The 22111-nt window shown below is 40.0% G+C and overlaps 1 protein-coding gene across 4 annotated transcripts in view; it reads left to right on the top strand.

Annotated features, from left to right (window-relative positions):
• Positions 1-22111, top strand: part of Col14a1 (collagen type XIV alpha 1 chain) — a 185925-nt gene that overhangs the window by 107792 nt on the left and 56022 nt on the right. For all 4 annotated transcript variants that reach the window (XM_050145067.1, XM_050145065.1, XM_050145068.1 and 1 more), the window contains exons 25-34: positions 1121-1177; positions 4877-5016; positions 5714-5837; positions 6157-6300; positions 7539-7703; positions 8299-8337; positions 10091-10229; positions 11149-11291; positions 12033-12142; positions 14865-15023. In XM_050145067.1, coding sequence (XP_050001024.1) covers positions 1121-1177; positions 4877-5016; positions 5714-5837; positions 6157-6300; positions 7539-7703; positions 8299-8337; positions 10091-10229; positions 11149-11291; positions 12033-12142; positions 14865-15023 — 1220 coding nt within the window. The remainder of the gene's footprint in view (positions 1-1120; positions 1178-4876; positions 5017-5713; positions 5838-6156; positions 6301-7538; positions 7704-8298; positions 8338-10090; positions 10230-11148; positions 11292-12032; positions 12143-14864; positions 15024-22111) is intronic.

Below are 22111 nucleotides of genomic sequence, written 5' to 3'. Positions count from 1 at the left end.
CAACACGCAAAGGGTCTTCCTTCATTCTGTCTTCTAGAAAGACATATTTCTACCACTGTCGTTTCTTCCACAAAACGCTTTGGACTTTGCCCACAAATGGGCTCCTGCCATGGCGTCCTATGGCTTGCTTTGTTTCACATAAACATTAGTTCATGGATTTTTTTTCTTTATGAGTAATGTACAGTTACCTCATCCTCTCGCGTTGACTCATGCCTCTGAGATAATTTAATTTTACTGAGCCCCAGATTAGAAGAGACTACAAAACTCATCACTTCTAATGAAGGAATTCTCTTTGTAACATCTGTCAGAGCTCGAACTCTTCCAGCTGTTGGCTGCTTGAAGCTGAAGTTCCCCTTTGTGAATGGCCATTGTTAGTAGAGTGACTTCCCAAATATTAAACTGGGAGAGCAAGGCTTTTCTGTCCCCCCCCCCCAAATCTTCAGCGTCAGGTCTTAATGAAAATGAAAAATAAAATATTACTTTATCCTTGCCTAACGGTACTACAGCTCCGTGGTCCTTTGCCACTCTCCTTCCTAAGTTTCCTCAGGTCATCTTCATGGTGTAGGTTGAAAGTATCTGAACACACGAAGTATTTATTTTCTTGGGCCTCAGAACTGAAAGATTTTTTTTTTGAGATGCACACTGAACAGAATAGAATGAACCACATTTCATTCGTAGCTGGTCTCCATGGGGACACAGGATGGGAAGGGTTAGAAGTGTCAGGGATCAAGGATTGATGGTCAGTGGTTAGGGAGACAGAATGGAAATGAAGTTCACTGTGTATGTGAAAACAGCCAGAACCTATATCTCAAATGAAGGCTAGGATTTCTGCCTTAAATCAGCATCAGAACCACTTTGTAGTTGGCAGTTTGATTACATCGACTCCTGCTGGGCAGACTGAATCGGGGCTGAATGGCACTTCAAGCCTTTGGTGTGCAAAGAAAGGATGGATAAAGCCCCTTTTCACAGGCTGTGACTAGTTTATAGCAGTCATAACATTCTCCAAGCAGCCAGTTATCAACATCATTGATAACCTTGAATAGAAGATTTCCTATATCACTTTCCTCTCTTCTCTGTGATGAGATCACTAATGGGCGCTCTTTGTCCTTTCCCTACACAGAACCACTTCCGACCGAGCCACCAACGTTTGCTCCAACCATTCCACCAGCAAAGGAAGGTAAGAGAACAGTAGGGGCAGTGTGATTCTCCATCCAAGATGTCTGCTGCTTTTAGTTGTTCATTGGGGGGGGGGGACCCAAAGCGGGTGCTGGAGAGATGGCTCAGCAGTAAAGAACACACATTGCTTTTGCAGAGGACCGGAGTTTGGTTCCTGGCCCCTCCATGAAGCAGCTCCCAACCCTATAGCTCCAGCTCCAGGGTGATCCAACGCCCCTGGCTTCCTGGGATATCTCCCTCACATGTACAAGTACACACCGTTAAAAAATAATATTAATTTTAGAAGAAAACCAGGGTATTAATACACAATATTTATTGTCCTACCTACTCTTTTTCTTAACATACATTCATGTGTTTCAAACCACGACAATGAAAACAAACCCACTTAATAATAAATTATATACACAGAATGGATTTTTTCTTCCAGAATTTCTTAATGTTGATTTTATTGAAAAAAATCTCAGAATAAAGACTGTTCAGCAAGGAAGAATAGTTACATACTTACGTAGTGCAAGTGAAAAGCTGGTGTATAATTGTGTATGGAAGGGGAACGGTCTCCAATTTACCCCGCAAGTGCCTCTCCAGGTTCTTTTCTCATCTCAACAGCTGGAGTTGCCACGGTAACTATTTAAGCCTCTCAACGATGTAGTGCTCAATAACTTTTTATCCCATTAGCAAGCATTTATTACCTCTACTATTTATTTTCAAGGTTCTCCTGTTGGGCATGAGGAATGCCACCATAGCACATAGCTGCTACACTCTCCTTACTTTCAGTATTATAAGAGAAATGTGCACTATGGCAGCTAATGCTGTCAATGGCGTGGGTTCTAAAGGAGACGCTGGATCCTGATAGCCAGAGAGTGAATTAATGCTCCGTTGCTTGGTGACGGATAAATGGGGAGAATTTCATCTATCTCTGAACAAGCTTGAGTGAAGCACCATTACTAAAAGTTCAGAGAGATTTGGGGGTTCAACCTGAAGACCAGAAAAGCAAAGCAGCCAGCCACTGGCTTTTTACCTCGACCTCAGTCCAAAAAGGCGATCCTGTCTCCAAGAATCTCAGAATGAAACTGAAACTGTGAGCTGTCTCCTCCTGTTTTATAATCCTTTCTAGAGCTGAAATTAAAGGTGTGCACCACTGGGATGAAGTAAATGCACCTCCCAGTTTCTATAGCAACTAGTATGGCTACTGGGATTAAAGGTCTATGTTACCACTGCCTGGTCTGTAAGGCTGACCACTGGGGCTATTTTACACTCTGATATTCAGGCACGCTTTATTTATTAAAATGCAAGTGAAATGCCACTACACTTGGGAGATAAATAACAGAATAAATAGCGTTCAGAGGCATAGAGTGATCTGGTCCATGTTGTGTTTAGAGAACCATCAATGCTTTAATGAGAAACACAGAAGAGAGTAAAGATAGAGTTACGAAGGGAATCATGTGACAACATAAAGGATTTATCCTTCAAAAGTTTGGTGCACAGGAAGTTCCCTTAAGGGAAGGATGATCTAATAAAATCGTTGCTTAGGAAAGATAACTTTGGACCAGGGAGGTGGCTCAGTTGGTAAAGATCTCACTGCATAAGCGTGGAAGACTTGAGTTTGGACCCTAGCATCAACACAGAACCTCGGTAAGATGTCTGGAACCTAGGGCAGATTGTTGGTGTTTGTAGCCCAGCTAGTCTAACAAAAAGGTCAAGTTCTAGCTCCAGGGAGATACCCTGTGATAGCAGGGTGCTACCCTGTAGGCGGAGAGCCATTGAAGAAAACACCTGCATCTACCTCAGGCCTCCACATGCTTGCATGCACAGACACAGGAATGAGCCCATGAATCCACACATGTTATGGTACATAATATTCCCAGCTGGGTAAAAATGTTGACGGCCTTCCTGTAATGCAGGCCCACATAGCACCTCCTGGTACTGTGAATGCTAACCAGCAGGGAGGAAGCTTCCTGGCAATACAGATTTCTCCATGTCCTGTGGCCAAAGGGTGTGGTGTCTTCAGCAATAGGGTCTGACTGTCAAGTTCTGGTGGGCAGCCAAGAACAACAGGAATAGCCTGTATTGTTTTGGAGATTTCTAGGACACCCTTGGCCAACAACAAGAGAAGAGGTATCCCACGTCTGGCCCTGGGCTTTTTATTTGAAAACCTAGAGTATAGGTTTTTTTTTAATTATCAAAGTTATACTGGATACTTATTAGGTAAGTCTTTAAAATTAGAAAAAAAGGATTAAAGAAGAAAATTAAAAACACAGTTTTATATCCTAAATATAATTTCTTCATGCATGTTGATGAATTTTCTTTTAATCTAAGCAAATGTTTCACTAGTAAAATTTAAAATGAATTTTGCTTTTATTTTGGAGATGAAACAATGTTTATTTCACCTTTCCTTGGAAACATAGGATGTTGTTTACTTTCCTTATTATAATTAGAAGACTTATAAGTCTTTTCAACTTTAAAGTCAGATTATGAATCTATAAAATTGTGTAGGTCACAGAGATCATGAAAGCAAGCTTGCCAGATCCTCACTGTCTTTGAGTGTGACCTCACTTGAAGATAATTTATCTTCACCCAGCAGACAGGGGTGAAGTTGCTACAGTCGTATCCAGGCTGTTGATTCTAAGAAGGGAGAAAGGCGAATTATCTCATAGGATATTTGTATGCAACTGAACTAAGATGAAGATGTTTTACTGAAGAGCAAATTGTGTACTTCATTATAAAACATAGTTAGTCATAATGATCCAAAACTTACAGAGAGAAAGAGGACTGGGTCATGAGAAACAGCTCAGAGAGGACTTTGAAGGGTGGCTTTCAATGGAGAAGAGCTTTGGTATAGTACTGTATGGCCTTTTATGGTACCCATAGTAACTGCCGATGATGGCGTCAATCTACTAGCATTATTGCACCTTTTTTTTTTTTTGGCACATGGCAGTGGATGGTAAAAGGACATAGGAAGAATTTTTGAGTAATGCAGTAATTAAAGTTTGCTTGGGCTTATTGCCAATGAACTGTAGATTTTTAAAAAGACGGTGTCTCATGTAGCTTAGGCTGACATCAAATTTGTCATTAGTCAAGAGTGACCATGAACTTGTGAACCTCCTGCCTCTACTTCTTCAATGCCAGGTATATAGGCATGGGCCACCATGCTCAGTTTTGTGCAGTGGGATCAAACTGAAGGTTTGGGGCATCCTGGGTGGGCACTCTAGCTATGGCGGCACCACATTCCCAGCCCAAATTGTAGTTTATCTGATTCCATCATATCGCATGGCTTCCTCCCTAACTCTACTCCTCTGGTATTGATTCAGACTCCACAGGGTGGAGACAGGGTGCACAGTGCAATTGCATAGACTTCTTTCCCATCTGCGGCCATTAGCCAGTGCTTGCTGCTTGCTTCTGTCTCTGCGTCCCTTTCGCCTCCATGTCTCCCATTCCTCATTTTCATTCCTTGCCATGATGGCTGGTTTGATTCTCCTCCCTGTTCCCACATGCTCAGCAGAAGCTTTTCAGTCTCAAATGGCATCAAAGGGAAATGATGGCGATAAAGTTTTAGGAGCCTGGATGGGGAATCTTAATAGCTTAAGTTTTTCCTTTTGGAAAGCGCTTTAGTGACCGGAAGGTATCCGCTACCTGTCTTCTGGCTTGATAAAGATGTTCTTTTCCTCTTCCCTCTGACTCAAAACATATTCTTGGTCTTCAGTATGTAAAGCAGCCAAGGCAGACCTAGTGTTCATGGTGGACGGATCCTGGAGTATTGGCGATGACAATTTCAATAAGATCATTAATTTCCTGTATAGCACCGTGGGAGCCCTGGACAAGATTGGTGCAGATGGAACTCAGGTGAGGTTAACCAGCCAATCATTACATTATCCTATCAGCTAAGGTTAACCAGCCAAACATTACATTATCCTATGCATCCAGGAGTTACTTCTTAGTCTCTTACTGTGGCTACTTGTCAGGGGATGTAGTCAAAGTACTGTGATGAAGGGATGCTAATCTTTATAGGTGTGTCCAACCTGTTGCTCGTGAATACATGCATTCAAGATTGCTATGGTGCAATTTGTAGATGTATGGTGCATTTGTGATGACAGCCTCATACTGCAACATCCAAAAGTTAGATGTCCCTGCAAGAGCTGTTGAGATGGTAGGAAGGCTATTAGGTGGCATTTATTTTATATTAAGACAGAGAATTTCCTTTACACATCCTATTCTCCCTGCACTGAAGGGCATGGAAGTCTTGAAAGTCAGAGGCCAGGCCATGGTCACACGTTTCTAAGGATCATGGAGAATATGAAACTATTTCATTCATCCAACAGATATTCATAGCTCATTGTCTCTCCCACCCACCCCCAAAAGGGAAGCAATCAACTCAAAACTGTCCCGTAGTGCCTCAGGAATAGAAGCAAATTGTAGAAAATTAAGGTATGAAAAATATATGCAGCAATGAGCGAGAGCCCAGATTTTGAAATAGAATATACTCGGCTTTAGCTGTTGGCTTTTGATCTTCACCCTGTTACTTGATTTCATGTGTCTCCAGGTGGCAATGGTTCAGTTCACTGATGACCCCAGAACAGAATTCAAACTCGATGCTTACAAAACCAAAGAGACACTTCTTGACGCAATCAGACACATTTCCTACAAAGGAGGAAATACTAAAACAGGTAAGACCCAAGCAGACAAACATTTACCTAATAATAGCCAGTGAAAGCTCACGGTAAGACCCAAAGAGACAAACACCGGCCAAACAAAGCTCACTGTAATCGTTAGAAATGACTTTTGTTATGAGGCGTGTTTGTTTCTTTTGGTGAAGAGTATGGAATCCAGGGCCTTACACATACCTCACAGGTTCTTTCCCCTTGCGTGGCAGCCTCAGCTCCCAAGACACAAGGATTTTTCACCGATGTAACATCTCTGTCCCGCCCTTTTCTGTCCGTGAAAGCACATGAGGAGTGAAATGGAACTGTTGGTTCTTTGTTTCAGGGAAAGCTATCAAGTATGTTCGCGATACCTTGTTCACTGCAGAGTCAGGTACGAGGAGAGGCATTCCGAAGGTTATCGTGGTTATCACTGATGGAAGATCACAAGATGATGTCAACAAAATCTCCAGGGAGATGCAGGCCGATGGTAATTTCCTATATGCACCCTCATGGCTATTGAGAACAATGTTGGCACCAAGCACACATTCCTATTGGCTTAATTAAAGATTCCCCCAATGTATTATATGTTTTTTTTTTTAGAAATTGCATACATTCACAGTTCTGTGATTACATGTTTTTATTGGAGAGCAATGTATGATTCGTTACAACAGGGTTCCCTGTCTAAGGAACTCTAATATTGATTCACGCTACTATTCATACTATTGGAAGGACCCCCCCACCCCCCGGAAGGGCCAAGGAGAGGAAGGGGCTCATTATAGAAAGTTCCCTGTCTCCTGATCTGCAAAGTAAGGATTCTTGCAGGATGGCTGCGGAGAGTCAGTTATATGAAATATGTATGACGATTTCTGTTTGCTGTGAGTTTGACATACTCTAGACTCATCAGGAAAGGGAGTCTCAATGACAGAAGCTCTCGATTAGGTTGGCCCCTGGACGTGCCTGTGAGGCGTCTTCTTGGTAGGATTAATGGAGGTGGGACGGCCCAGGCTGCAGGTGGGTGGGGCCATTTCACGGTCTGAGCCCTGACCTGAAAGGCAGGAGTGAGTTTATTAGCATATGGGCATTCTTTGCTCTCAGTTCCCTGATGAGGGATGCAATGTGACCAGTTCCCTCATGCTCTGGCTGCTCTGACATCCCTGCCATGATGGGCTATGACCCCTTCTCCCTTAAGTGACTTTTTTCAAGATATTTTGTCACAGGAAAGAAACTGAGACCATGTGCCTAGCAACAGTAGTTTAATACGTATGTGTCAATTTTTACATGGTGCCCCAGTTTAGGCTGCTAAAACTCCAGTTGTACTTCTGAAGGGGGAAAAAAACGCAACAACAATGGCAAACCAAAACCAAACCATGACTGTTTAAAATAGCATCTCATGTCTCAGATGTCAGAATAACTAATAAAAATATACAACTCTAAATATGTTGCTCAAATGGGAACCCTTTCTGACTTACGCACCAGTTAAGGCTCTTGGTTTGTTGAGTTTATTTTTTTTTTAAATGGAAAAGTTTTTTCAGCGGATGATGGAGTAATTCTCAGATAATGAAATACACACATGAAGAATTCTGCTGAATGGTACGAAATAAATTAGCCACTCCTAATGAGCTTCCTAAAGGAACACATTTTAGACATCTGGGCATCCAGCTTCTTGCCTTGTTTGTGTTTTGTGAAGATTAAAGTAATCAAAAGGCTGCTCACTGTCGCTCCTAGGTTACAACATCTTTGCCATTGGTGTGGCTGATGCTGATTACTCAGAGTTGGTTCGGATTGGCAGCAAACCCAGCGCACGCCATGTCTTCTTCGTGGATGACTTCGATGCCTTCAAGAAAATCGAAGATGAATTAATTACTTTTGTCTGTGAAACTGCATCAGCAAGTTAGTTCTTTAGAGCTTGTATTCCTGGGTGTTGTTTAGAATCTGAATTAGCTAATGCTGGTTCAATAAGGACCCATCTAGAGCTGAGGAAGCAATCTTGACTCCCAGGGCTATTTATCACACAGGTGGCAAGTCCTATGGTTTTGAGTATATGAGGTAAATGTCTTTTCGCCTCCCTTTAGAGGTTTATGTTGATAAAGATCTTCCCAAATTGATGACAGTTTGTATTAAACACAGGGGTGTGGGACAGGGTGATGGCCCCAAGTCTGAGGCCAATTTGGAAGACTTAGTATCAGATAAGGTTACATAGTAAGACCCTGTCTTAAAACAAACAAAATGTAAAAAATCATTTTCAAAGATGTCTTAATCAAAACATCTCTCAACTTGTGCTTTCAAGTGACAACCCTTGATTTAATGGAGAGTGGTTTGGAAGGTGTGGCCCTTTAGTCTGAGCGGGATGTTAGGTAACCACAGCCGCGACGTTTTAGAGTTCAGGTGTGGGATGCTTAGGGAAGGTCGTGCTAATTTCACAATGAAACCATATGCTAGGAAGATACATGAGCTAGGCTTTCACCCACCTTGCCTTGTTTTCCAGCCTGCCCAATGGTGCACAAGGATGGAATTGACCTCGCAGGTATGCACCGTCACAAGGTTTCCTATTTTCCTTTATTGAAAGTAAACTTTTTCATATACTGAATATTATCATATTCTGATAATAGCTTCCCAGTCCCCAACTTCTCCGAGATCCTCCCTCCTGCCCTCCCATCAGAAACCCAAACTGTGTCTGTCTCTTGTTAGGGAACAAATAGGCATCTAAAGAACAAATAAAATAAAATAAGATAAGATAACAACAACAAACAAATAAGAACAAATAGGACAAAACAAACATGAGAAAAAGGAGCACATATAGGAGCAAAGAGAGACACACACGTTTGTATACACAGGAATCCCACAAAAACAGAAGTCTTAATATATCTTAATATAAATGCAAAGGACTTGTAAGGTTTTTTTTTTTGTTGTCGTTGTTACTATTGTTGTTTTTTTTGGGGGGGGGAATCTCTGACAAGACATATGTTTTGGCATCTGCTATTGAACATGGGGACTGGCCTTAAGAGTGTCTCCAGTGACTAAAATTCAATGAAAATGACCACACAACATATCCAAACTTATGGGACACAGTAAAAACAGTGTTAAGAGGGAAGTTCGTAGCCTAAATGACTACATAAAGAAAGTTGGAAAAAGGCCACGCTGGTGAGTTAACAGAACACCTGGAAGCTATAGAACAAAATGAAGCAAACTCACCCAGGAGGACAGGAAATAATCAAATTGAGAGCTGAAATCAACAAAATAGAAACAAAGAAAACAATACAAAGAATCAATGAGACAAATAGTTGGTTCTCTGAGAAAATCAACAAAATAGACAAACCTTTATCCAAACTAACCAAATGACAGAGAGTATGCAAATTAACAAAATCAAGGGTGTCTCCAGTGAGATTCCATTGGCTACTGACCAATCAGTGTTTATTTAACATATAATTGACAGAATGCAGACAATTGTCCCACCCCACACACAAGAAGCTTCTACTGCCTTACGTTTCCATATGACTCCTCCAGTGATCCTCACTTGTAGCTGTTCCTCTCTGTATCCAACTCCTCTGTTCCCTGCTTCCCTCGCTTCCCCATTCAGTCCTCCCACTCCTGCCCTCCGCATCCATCCAACTATCTTATTCTCCCTTCCTAGGGAGATCTGTTTCTTCAGTCCCTTGCTCTACACCTAACCTCTGTTGTTACAAGGATTATAGCTTGCTTATGGAACACTTACGGAGGTAAAAGGGATGCAAATAGGAAGGGAAGAAGTCAAAGTATCTCTATTTGTAAACAATATTATTACATATATCAGTAACCCAAAAGTTACACCAGGAGACTTCTGTAGCTGATAAACACTTTTTAATCAAGGTAGCTGGATACAAAATAACTTAAAAAAAAAAAGTAACCTTTGTACGGACAAATGACAAACATACTAAGAAAGAAACGAGGGGAACAACATCTTTCACAATAGCTTATAAAAATATCACGGGGTAACTCTGATCAAAAAAGTGAATACTTGTAGGGCAAAAACCGTAAGATATTGCAAAATGAAACTGAAGAAGATATCAGAAGGTGGAATGATCTCCCATGCTCGTGGATGAGTAGGATTAGTATAGTAAAAACGCCATTCTACCAAAAGCAATCTAGAGATTCAGCAAATCCTCATCATCGTCACATTTTAAATACAAATATTGATTAATATTTGTTTGGGGTAAATCTGGCTGTGTTTAATTATTTAGTAGAAAACTTAAAATAATTTAAGTTCCTGTTTGTTCTTCTATCCCCTCTCACCACCTTAGGATTTAAGATGATGGAAATGTTTGGTTTAGTTGAAAAGGATTTTTCTGCAGTGGAAGGAGTTTCTATGGAACCTGGCACCTTCAATTTGTTCCCATGCTATCAAATCCACAAAGATGCTCTGGTTTCCCAGCCAACCAAGTATGTTTTCCTGGCAAGATGCTAAAGTTAATTATATGTTTATTATATCGCAATATAAAAATGATGTCAATTTGTAATTTACTGTAATAGTTTCTGGTAAGATTTTCTATGATGTTTAGAGAAAATGATGTTTATAGTTCTTTATTTAAAAACAGCCCTGGGGCTGAAAATGTAGCTCAGCCAGCAATTAAGAGCGCTAGTAACTGCTCTTCCAGAGGACCTGGGTTCAATTCCCAGCACCTACTTAACAGATCACAGCTGTCTGTAACTCCGCTTCCAGGGAATCTGGTAACTTCCTCTGACTCCTCTGGGCAATAGGCACACACATGTGTGTTCACAGACCTATAAAGCATCTATACACAGAACATAAAACTGTTGAAAATTTAACATAAACCATCAGACCCATCCTATAATGCTGGGTGAAGCTTAGCATGGTTTCACCTGTGAAAACATATAAAAATAATGGATGCATACATGGTAATAGGGTGGAGTATATGTTTTTTGAATCCTGATTTATACTAAGTCTCAGGCCTCTAAACAGCTCTGAAACTCTGAAGTGAAAGTTTAGAGACACCCATGACTTGAGATGAAATCCACAGTTAGGGCAGGGAGATGATTCAGCTGATAAATGTGTTTGCTATGCAAGCCAGATGAGCTGAGTTTACATACCTGGAGCCATGGGAAAACATGGATGTCATGATGTACATCTCTAATACAGGCAGTGAAGTGAATTGGAAGGAGGAAGCTGGGCAAAACTCCCCAAATCTGGAGAGCCAGGCAACCTAAACAGTGATCTGGTGGGGATTGGTGGCGGTCTCCTTTTGTCTTTCAAAGCTTCTGTGGTGAAAATATGTGTCTCTATGGTCACAGGATGACTTTTTTAAGTTACAAGAGGGCATTATTTTCATTCCATCTTCAGGTATCTGCATCCGGAAGGGCTGCCTTCTGACTACACAATGAGTTTCCTGTTCCGGATTCTTCCTGACACTCCACAGGAGCCATTTGCTCTTTGGGAGATTTTAAATAAAAATTCTGACCCACTGGTTGGGATCATTTTAGACAGTAAGTATATTTCTGTGTGTCTCATTTGCTACATACACGGTCACGCATGGGGCATGCCATCTTGCCCTCTCATGTTGTAACATAACTTATGCAATGTATATGAAATCATTGATTCATTCCTCTTATTAACCTATTCTTTCAAGAAATGCTCATTGTTGAGTTCCTGCTTTGTGCCAACCTTAGGCTCAGATGAATAGTAAGTAAGGGGAAGCACTGTTAATATAAAAATCTTTAGTTTTAATAATGAAAATTTCTTATAAGACAAAGGACGGAAGATGAGGACACTTGCCTCTGTGTGTTCATAACAAAGCCGACATCAGTGTGGGAATGTGTCACGTCCTGGGAAAGCAACTGTCTGTAGTGGGCTAGTAAGGCAAAGTGCCCAGTTTTTCTTCCATAATATTTATTGATAATGTCCTCTCTCAACATCTTCTTTTACTCTGAGCTTTGATGACCTCTCTCCAGAGATGATGTGTCTAAGAGTTTAGGCAGAGAGGTGTAAGGGAAGGGAACATGTGGGTTCCTGGTCTCACCATCGTCACGTCATGGAGTCAAGTACTTTAGCCACCTGAAAGCCTGTAACCACCTGAGGACTGTTCAGTGTCTCATTCCCCTCATTTTGTTTTAGATGTGATTTTAAAATGACGAATTCATTATTTTCTGTCAAGTTAAATTTTAGGAAAAAGTTATTCACCTATTTAAGCATTTCTGAAATATTTTGACTTTTCTTTATTTGACTAGATGGAGGGAAAACTCTGACTTATTTCAGCTATGACTATACTGGAGATTTTCAGACTGTTACTTTTGAAGGACCTGACATCAGGAAAATGTTCTATGGAAGCTTTCATAAGGTTAGTGAGGATCTTCATGTAATGTACTTTAATTCCATTTTCTGTTAGAAAGAGGAGCAAAAGTGTGTGTGTGTGTGTATGTCTGCGATTGTTTTTGTTTGTTTTTTTCATTTGTTTTGTTTTATTTTTGGTTATGTTTTGTTTTTTGAGGCAGTGTCTCTACATAGCCTTGGCTGCCCTGGAATTCAAACACTCAGCGATCCACCAACCTCTGCCTCCTGAGTTCTGGGATGAAAGAAATGTTCCATGATGCCCAGCTCAGAAAGATATTTCTTAAAATTCATGGAGCTTTGAATTTCAGAATTTCAGAACTTAACTGGAGTAAGAATTACTTCCTCCAGGACTTGATTCTGAGCTGGGACACCGGAATGTGCATTCACGGTAGGCTGCAGGAGATGGTGACAGACTTGGTCCCGATTCCCCCTCTGAGGAGAAAGCACTGCATTAGGAATTAGACCAGCGCTCTGTGTTGCATTGCTTGTAATGTAGTAAAGATTGCTGGCGGGGCTGGTCATATAGCTTAGTGGGCAAATGCACTTAGCTCCAGATATCACAGGCCCAATGGTCTGAGTTTGATCCCTGTGACCCATGTGAAAGAAGCAAGCAGAAAATCAACTCCACAAAGTTTTTCTCTTACACTACACACATTAGGAACATGTACATAGAGAGAAGGAGAAAGAATTCCTCGTTTCTCTAGCCAATTGGAACTTTCTATGCTTTTGTTGTTGTTGTTTTTGGTATCTTTACGGCATACTGTATAATTAATAAGGATTACATGTGGAAACTTACTGTTTCTTGTTTGATAGGCTTGCATACCTATCTGAAAAGTGTGTGTGTGACCAGGCAGAGGGTACAAGTGAAGGTTTACTAATTAAAAGTTCCATTCGCAGGCTTTTGAAATTCACTGGAATCCTGGTGTGATGCTTTTCTTAGTGGTGTGGAGAGCATTGCAAAGCAGCCAGGGAAAAGAGTAGAGGGAGACGAAAAGCATTTACCGCATCCATCTGTGCCAAAAGAGTCATTGTCACCACCACCTGTGGCTTAGGCGTGAGCAAATGTTCTCACTTCAAGGAATTCTTTATGTGTCTTAGGCAGTGTGAGACTTTATTTCCTTGACCGGAACTCAAGGAGCCACAAGTGAGGTTTGTTACTGATTGACTTTAAATGTATGAACCTTTAAATTTTTAAAAGCTGCATAAGGAAATACTTCCCTCTGGTTTATGCGTTAGTAAAACTAAACAAGGAACAAAATAAAAGGAGAGGCCAACTCTGTGATAAACTGAAACAGCATGCAACTATTGAACGGAGATGTCAATAAAGTCCAGTTCTCACAGATCAGATTTTATTTGTTCAAAGCATTACAATTAAATAAGCAGCTTCGTTCTTTATTGATTATGAATTGGCTATGTCTATTACACTTTGGATATAAAATGTAGTCCAAAATCTGCTTTCAAGTGTTAGTAATGACATAAATGGAATAACCTCTTATATGTGTAACCAAAGACACAAAATAGTTTTGAAAATGGTTCAGTGTCCTTTGTAAAGCAATATGCTCTTTATATATGAGATTTAATATGAGATCTCCCTAGGACACACAGAAGTCTTTTTCCACTCTTGTAAATGACAACATTAGCAAGAAGCAAGTAATGTGGCAGCATTTCCCAAGGAATGGTCTCTGTTTGACTAATGAATAGTTGCTTTTTGAGAGGAAAACTTTCTAATGAACTGCTCTGCTAACTGGAATCGCTTTTACACGGCTGTATCTTGAAACATTAAATAAATATAGGTAGGATCCCATGTGCTTTCATCTTTTCTTTAACCTTGGGACAAAACAACATTGAACAAAATCTGAAAAGTTAAACTGTCTTAATATAAAAGATGTCACCTCATTGACAAGCTGAATCTGCTCATGATTTGAGCACGGTGTTAGCGGATTGAGCTTTTGTAACCTCGATTCACATCACCCAATCCTCTTCATGGAGTTGCCGTGGTTACCTTTCCCTGGGAGGAAAATTATTATTGGAGTATGGATTTTACTTTCCTTTCATTAATCTGCCACAAGTAACTAGTAGCCATGAAGCAATCTCAGTTCAAATTAAAATGTGTAGTGGGCCCAGACATTTTTACGTGAGAACTTGGATACAGTGTGGTTACCTGGTTTATCTACAATATGCTTACCCTTGCTGGTTACGTAGAGGTTTGAAAGATCTGCCTTTTCCAAATCCTCACAAAGAACCCGTGACTGCTGAAACTGTGTCCTGCATGTCTGAGATTGTAGTTTGAGAAAACGGCATCAGACCCTAAGATGAAGGGCTTCCTCTCACTTGTATTCCAGTGCTTCCCTTCCCCTCACTGAAGAAAGTGTCCTTCACTCTTGAGGCTCCTTCCAGCTGCAAGGACTTGGGGTGAGCAGCAGAAGACAATGGAGGAAGGAAACAGATCAGAACTGACTAACTATAAAGACACATATAAAATTCCATGATAACACACAATACTAACTTAAAACACCAGAAAAAAGTAAGCTAAAATCTCTATTAAAAAGTGACCCATTTTCAAGTCACAACAGAGAGAAGTATTTTAACGAGCTGATTCTTGAGTGCTGAGCCATCACAGTAAAGGTCTAGCGAAGGATGTAGAGACAGAATTCCTTCCCTTCTCTCTGATTTTTAACAATGAGTTAAACGATTACACAACTTTCTAAATCATCTTTTCTTTTACCTAGCTCCATGTTGTTATCAGCAAGACTTTGGCCAAAGTGGTCGTTGACTGTAAGGAAGTGGGCCAGAAGGCAATCAACGCATCCGCCAACATCACGTCGGATGGTGTGGAAGTGTTGGGGAGAATGGTCAGATCCAGAGGACCCAACGGAAACTCTGCACCAGTAAGTAGATAAGGAAGTGAAACTGTGTGTCTGTTACGGGGAAGATTCCTTTGATACACATTCAGCTGGTTTCAAGGGAGGGAATGTAGCAATGATATGGATGGATGGATGGACAGACAGACATATAGATAGATGGTGATTCTTTAAGCAAACATGGATGTTCAAGGCAGTAGGTTTCTGGTCTAATATAAAGAGAATGCTTCAGGCACCAGGCTAGCTAATTATCTAAATACGTTTTAGGATTTGAATATTGTAATATTCAGTACCTTATTTGTGACTTAAGTGGTTTGTTGTTGGAATTCAAAACTGCATGTATACAAATTAATGCAAGAAAATGCAAATTCTTACAAAGTTTCTCAACATTATGCCTAGGAAAGTGGTTAATGTCTATGATTTGGGTTAGATTTGTATATTTTAAAACTATTTTCACCATCAGTAATGTGGTTTTCCCTTTAATTATTAGTCATTATTTATGTAACAATCCTAAAAGAATTTTTACATTACTAAAGTGGAATTTAAGTCTGGGAGACTTCTAATTAGCACAGAAATCCAATTCCTTTCAATCACTACCCACAAAAAAGAACAGTGTCTACAGGATTTTGTTTTAACAGCAGGGCATTCACAGCTAATTAGTGGCTCTCGTTCGTTTTAGTCATTGTAGAACTAGTAACATTTTTAAAAAGGACTCTGACTATTCTTACTATATTCTCCATCTTGACTATCCATTCTGAAATTGTTCTTCAGAGAGTGTAAAAATATAGAATTATAAGGATATGCTGGATCAACAAAAGCAAGGATGAGTAGATGGACTCATTTAAGTGTGTGGGGTGGAGTGGGACTCAGGGCCCAATCACTGAGCACTACTGTGATTTTCTTCATTCTAGGCATGGTGCATCTAAAAAGTCCCTGACAGTAGTGCACAAAGGTGACCAGCCATATTACTGGAGAAGTGAAATTTTTCACAACAACGAATTTCCTATCTTCCACCCCGTCTTTTACAGACAACTAAATGCTCGTTTACAGCTTGGTTGTTGACAGTCACATCTGTTTACCTTTCCGTTTATTTGTGTCTTGCCTCTCTAGATAGCATAAATTCCCTAGGATAACACAATAGCATGGGCGTCCATTCAAAACCACGTCAGTGTCTAACATAGTCCAACAAGCAGAATGAGTGTCCGAGGAACTCTTGCCAGAACGTGAACAGAAATGGACTGTTTCTCACACACAGGGTTTTGTTTGTGGTCCAGAGACTTGAACCTAGGACCTCGTGGATATCAGACCAAGACCTCTGACTGAATTACATCCCTAGAGTCAGACTATTTGATTGGCATAATTTCTCTTCTTAAAAGGTGTTGTCTGTAGTAGACCCCATATGAGGCACTGACTGCAATCTCTTATACATATTCTATTCTCCCCTATTTATATTTTATAATTATAACTTAATAGTAATTGTGTTTTAAATTACACCATGTGTAATAATGTACTCTATGTGCACAACTAATTAAATATTAAAAAATGATTTCTAAACCTAAATGTGCCTGTACGTCTCAGGAGCACTGATGGGTGATTTTTCACTTTGGGACACCAGAGAAATGCAGTTAAACAGGGGGCTCTTTGTGGCAGCTTGTAGCCAGTAGTAGACAAAGGAGGAATTTATAGACGTCAATAACTAAAGAGCTCTTTGTAAGGCTACCATGACAAAAAGCCATAGCTTCCCTGATAATCTAGATGTCTATGAAGGGCCACCAAATAGATTTTTAGTTTTCCCACTTACTAAAGAATTTGCTTATGCTGAATTGGATAATATTAGGTTAGATCATAAAAATGCAATTGAGTAGCCAGTCTTCCTTTGGGAGGGGTTGCTTGATGATGTCAGTGCCATGTGCCAGAAGTCCTGGCCTTGGGATTTCGGTTTCAAAAAAAAATACCCATCTCAATGTTGGCCTCCCTCTGATAACCAGAAATGTATAAGGGAGGGGCACAGTTCGAATAATCCCAGGAGAGGGCATGTGTAAGAGGGTATAGTTCAGATAATTCCAGGAGGGGGGATGTGTGGGGTGCAGCTCAGATAGTTCCAGGCAGTGTGTGTGTGTGTGTGTGTGTGTGTGTGTGTGTGTGTGTGTGTAAGGGGCACAGCTCAGATAATTCAGGAGGAGTAATTATAATATTAGCTCACAGGTCAGTGTCCTGCCAAACTTGCAATAATTCACAATGTTAGAAGACTCCAGATTCTGCCTCTCTAGAAAACGTATCCTCTCGAACCATAGTTGAGTGAAGGAGAGAGGATTCAGGGACACAGTAACTTCTGTATAGAAATTGCTCACAGTCTTAACAGAAACAACATATGCTCAGAAATGCTGGATTCTGTAGCAGTGGCCGTCCGCAGGGAACCTAACTAAATAAACAGGCTTAGCTTAGCTGTCAGAATGCATGTGGAAAGAGAAGGAACTGCCGCTCCCTCCCAGGCTTTCCTCTAAGAGGTTTGCTAGTTACTTTTTTTTTTTTTTTGGATGATTCTAGAAATAGTTTAAGCTTCTGGCATGTAGCTACGTTTCTTAAAGTCTCTCTTCTACTTTTTTTTTTTTTTTAAAATCTAACACTTAGGCAGTTATTCAATTGGCATTTATTCAGCCTCCTGCAATTGAAATAAAAGAGAAATATGTAAGCAGCCACCTATAATTTTATTCACTGAGTAGAAGTTTTTGGTGTCGAGTTCAACAGTAGACTGGCTGATGATTCTTCAATAGCCAACTGTTAATTTTTTTTCTGTATTGAAAACAGGCTTACCTTCAGACAGATATTCTGGTCATGGTTTCCCCTTTTCCAACTCCCCCCAGGTCCTCCCCACTTTTCCACCCACCCATACCCACACCCTTTCTCTCTCTTACTCATTAGAATACAAAGAGCTTTCCAGAACATCAATAATAAGACAGAAATAAAACAAATAAATCATGATAGGACAAACTAAAAAACAAAAAAGACTCAAGAAGCACATACATACACACACAGAGAGAGAGAAAGAGAGAGAGAGAGAAAGAGAGAGAGAGAGAGAGAGAGAGAGAGAGAGAGAGAGAGAGAGAGAAATAGAGAGAACCCATAAAAACAAAATTAAAAAACCATAATTTATAAGCAAATCATCATTTGAAAAAAATGACAAGCTAAAGAATAGGAAAAGATTTTTTTTTCTAACCAGCTACACACTCAATAGAGAACTAATACCTAAAACACACAAGTAACTAAAAAATAAAGCAGGACATTAAGAAAGCAAGTGCTGCGCCAGGTGGTGGCAGCAGCACATGTCTTTAATTCCAGCACTTGGAGGAAGAGACAGGCGAATCTTTGTGAGTTCAAGACCAGCCTGGTCTACAAAGTGAGTTCCGGGACAGGTTCCAAAAGCTACAGTGAAACGTTGTCTCAAAAAGACAAAACAAAACAAAACAGAAACAAACAAACAAGTGCCAAATTTTTAAAAGGAGCTTTTCCATATGTTGCTTTTTTTTTTTTAAATCCTCAAGTTATAACAGTAGCTGATAGGTATGTCTGCTGTGGTCTGGGGAATGTGTGCTACCCTGAAATATCAATTTAATCTTCTAAAATGTAAAAAAAAAAGATACTCATACTGTCTTCCCTCTATTGATGCTAAAACTGAGTCTTGAAGTCAATGAGAGCTCCTCTTTCAAAAAATGAAACTGAGATATGAGACTCTGTCTGCCCTCCCCAGGGTTGTCTCCCTTCTATTCCGATGTCGTCTTCCACTAGAGCAGACTCTAACTCTATAGATCTTCAGGCAGAAAAGAAAGTCTAGTCTGATCCAAGGACCACGTGCCTGGCCAATTCTTTCACAGTGTCAAAGACTCACGATTTGAGTTACAAGCTGGCAAATAATTGTGGCCAAATTTTACCCTCAGAATGTTCCTTACCTCAATGTTCAGATATAAAAGTTGTTAATTTTCATCTCAGAATTTAATTAGAATGCTCATGGGTTTTCCAAATTTTAATGAATCCAAAGTAAGTCAAAGCTCTAAGCTGTACCCATGGCAGATGTTAAATATTTCTTGCTTTGTTAATGAGGTCAATGAAAAAAGTTGGACACCTAATGAGAAACGGAAGATGACCTAGGTCTCTGCAGTTCTACTTATGCACCTTATACACAGAATGCTTTCTGTTTGTAAAAATACATAAACACTCTTGCATTATTCAAGAAAAAGTCAGAGGAGAAAGTTTGGTACTGAGTGGAGAGTGAAGCCAAGAGAACTTTGAAATTCCCATTCATGGATCAAAATGACTCAACTGGCAGGAAATATTTTAATCTTATTTTCTTCCTAACATTTGACCCCAAATGACTTGCCTTTGTAACTACACCCTGACAAAATGTCCAGGGATGGAAAATGAGCATTTGTAATTGGCTAAGTATTCCATTTAGAGAAATTATGAAGTGTAAATGTAGAAGGCTACATGTTCTTCCTTGTGTCTTTAAAAATCTCTATCTTTTACGTTTTTGGGGGGGGGGTTTGTTAAGTAAAAGGGAGCAGTCTCTTGGATTAACTGCCTGAGCTATGACTTCTTTTGAGTCATGCTGTTTTGCTTCCCAAGGCTCCCACATGTGAGATGTTCTGGCACAGCTTTGCTGTGTTGTGTTGTCTCCTGTGTAAGGTGTACAGCTATGCATGCCATTGCTTTGGGAATAAAAGCCAGGCGCCTGTTTCATTTTGCTGCTGCTGTTTAATCTGTTTGCAGAAATCTGCCTTGGGAAAGAAGGCCCAGATCCAGGCTAGGGAATCTAAGCTATCCCAAATGCAAAAACGACTATGAATAAATGTGTTGTACGCGGCGATAAAGCTGCTGATTTCATCTAGCTTGCGGGAAGAAAAGGCAGCCCACGTAGTGGCATTCCTCAAATGATAGCAGTGGCTTCATTAAGTACTTAGTGGATGTTTGATCCCTCCCGTAGATAAACTGAGCGCATACAAATCCTCATCACTCTGCAGTATAGAGAGCTAGGCAAAGGTTTATAGGTTGACATTATGCAGTAATAGTGGCTGAGTGTTGAGTGTTTATTGGAAAAACTTCAAGAAAGCCTGATGCACACTAGGGGTGGCGAAGGGCTTTTGCTTTATGTAAATCTTTCCATTGCCTGAAATATTTTGACAGGAAGACTTTACCCAGGAATGTTAAATTTCTTAATGCACAAATGATTTCCAGACATAGCTGACTTTAGCTGATGCTGCCGTAATGAGACCCCTGAATAATGTTCTCAAGTGCAATGACATTCAAAATTCATTTGAAGCATTTACCCAAAGATCCACTCATTACAAAATAAACCACACTTGTTAGACCACACATTGGTTGTGCTGTTCAAATCTCAACTGGGATGGAACTTTCACGATCTACTTCAATTACTTAGACCTACTCATTCTGGGACCTACTGACCTGGGATACAGAGTGGACATTACCAGCGCTGTGCTCCATGGTGATGGTCTGAGGAGAAATGATAGACAAAGAGGGCCTGGAACGGTACCTGGCACAGAGCAAAGTTTCAAAGCCTATTGGTTGATATTGTTTGTTGTTAAGATTATTTTTTCCAAACAAAATGTTAAAAGTAAATAATACTTTAGAAGAAAACTCTTCTCTCTCGACCCTTGCTACTATCCTTTTTATATTGATTCTGCACTTTTGTCTTTTATACTTTAAAAGTCATTCATGAGAGAGTCATGTATAGAATTTTAAAATGATATTTATTATTTATTGTAGTTGTGTTTCAGGCACTGTTCTAAATATTATCTCCTTATTAACTCATTTGGTCTTCCCAAGAAACATATGAATAGCTAATAAAATTTATCATCCCTTATCTGAAATGCTTGGAATCAAAGAATTTGGAATTTTGGAAAATTTGAATATACACAATGAGCTATTTTGAGGATGGAATCCAAGTCTACACACTAGATCTATTTATGCTTTGTGTATGTCCTTTACACAGACTCAGCAGGAGCCTTAGACATCATCAATGTGCCTGCATTTTATATGCAACCCACCCAGCCAGGCCAGGTGTAGAACTTCCAGTTCATGGCATCATTTCAACAGTCAGAAAGCTTCACACATTCAGATAAAGGGTGTTCAACCCGTGTCAGCTCGAACACTTTTACAAATGAGAAAAATGAGAGTTCAGGACAGAAGCTAATTTCTTCAAAATATCTCAACTCCCTAGGGCTGAAGTCAGGATCCTCACCCCAGCAGTCTGGCTTCATAGGCTCCAATCCTGGTACTTGCTGAACTATTTCTTGCTATTATATCTGTATTAACCAAAGTCTGTTGTAGCATGCTTTTGGAAATATTTTCATTTTTAAGTTTTTTTTTTAGTTGCTCATTATTTGTCATATGGCTTACCTGTTCTGGTTCATATGTTTGGTTTATATGTTCTGGTTATATGTTTGGAGCCTGGGATGTTACAATATCTATGGGAAATCCAAGCTATGTGACAAATAATACCCTGCTATGCACAAGTTCAAAAGAGTAAGCTGTTTTGAATAATGAGCCTGTTTTCAAACCCCAAGGTTATTGTGTTGATTTGTTAGGATAAATGGTCCAATCATGCACACAGTTAGGACAGAAAGCCTGCTTCCCTTTCCTTCCTGTTAGAAGTGGCTCTTTGGTGAGACTTCCCACGCTTTCAGTAGCCTGCTTCAACAGTGCTAGCTCCTTGACACCATCATTCCCACCTCGAGGGCTCGCAGCAAAGGATGAGTTGCATTCTTTTTTTTTTAAATATTTATTTATTTATTTATTTATTTATTTATTTATTTATTTATTTATTTATTTATTATACAACATTCTGTCTGTGTGTGTATGCCTGCAGTCCAGAAGAGGGCACCAGACCCCATTACAGATGGTTGGGAGCCACCATGTGGTTGCTGGGAATTGAACTCAGGACCTTTGGAAGAGCAGGCAATGCTCTTAACCTCTGAGCCATCTCTCCAGCCCGAGTTACATTCTTTGGACAACATATTTATAGCCCTTATTGAATGCATTGCTTGCTGAAGGAAGGTTGAATGAAATGAAAATATTATCATCTTCCCAGTTCTGTTAAGTAT

Source organism: Alexandromys fortis, unplaced genomic scaffold (genome assembly GCF_014885135.2).
Source record: "Alexandromys fortis isolate MF-2015 unplaced genomic scaffold, M_Fortis_MF-2015_v1.1 scaffold_2_1_26212458, whole genome shotgun sequence".
Classification (NCBI taxonomy): Eukaryota; Metazoa; Chordata; class Mammalia; order Rodentia; family Cricetidae; genus Alexandromys; species Alexandromys fortis.
This window is presented reverse-complemented; position numbering and strand designations above follow the sequence as displayed.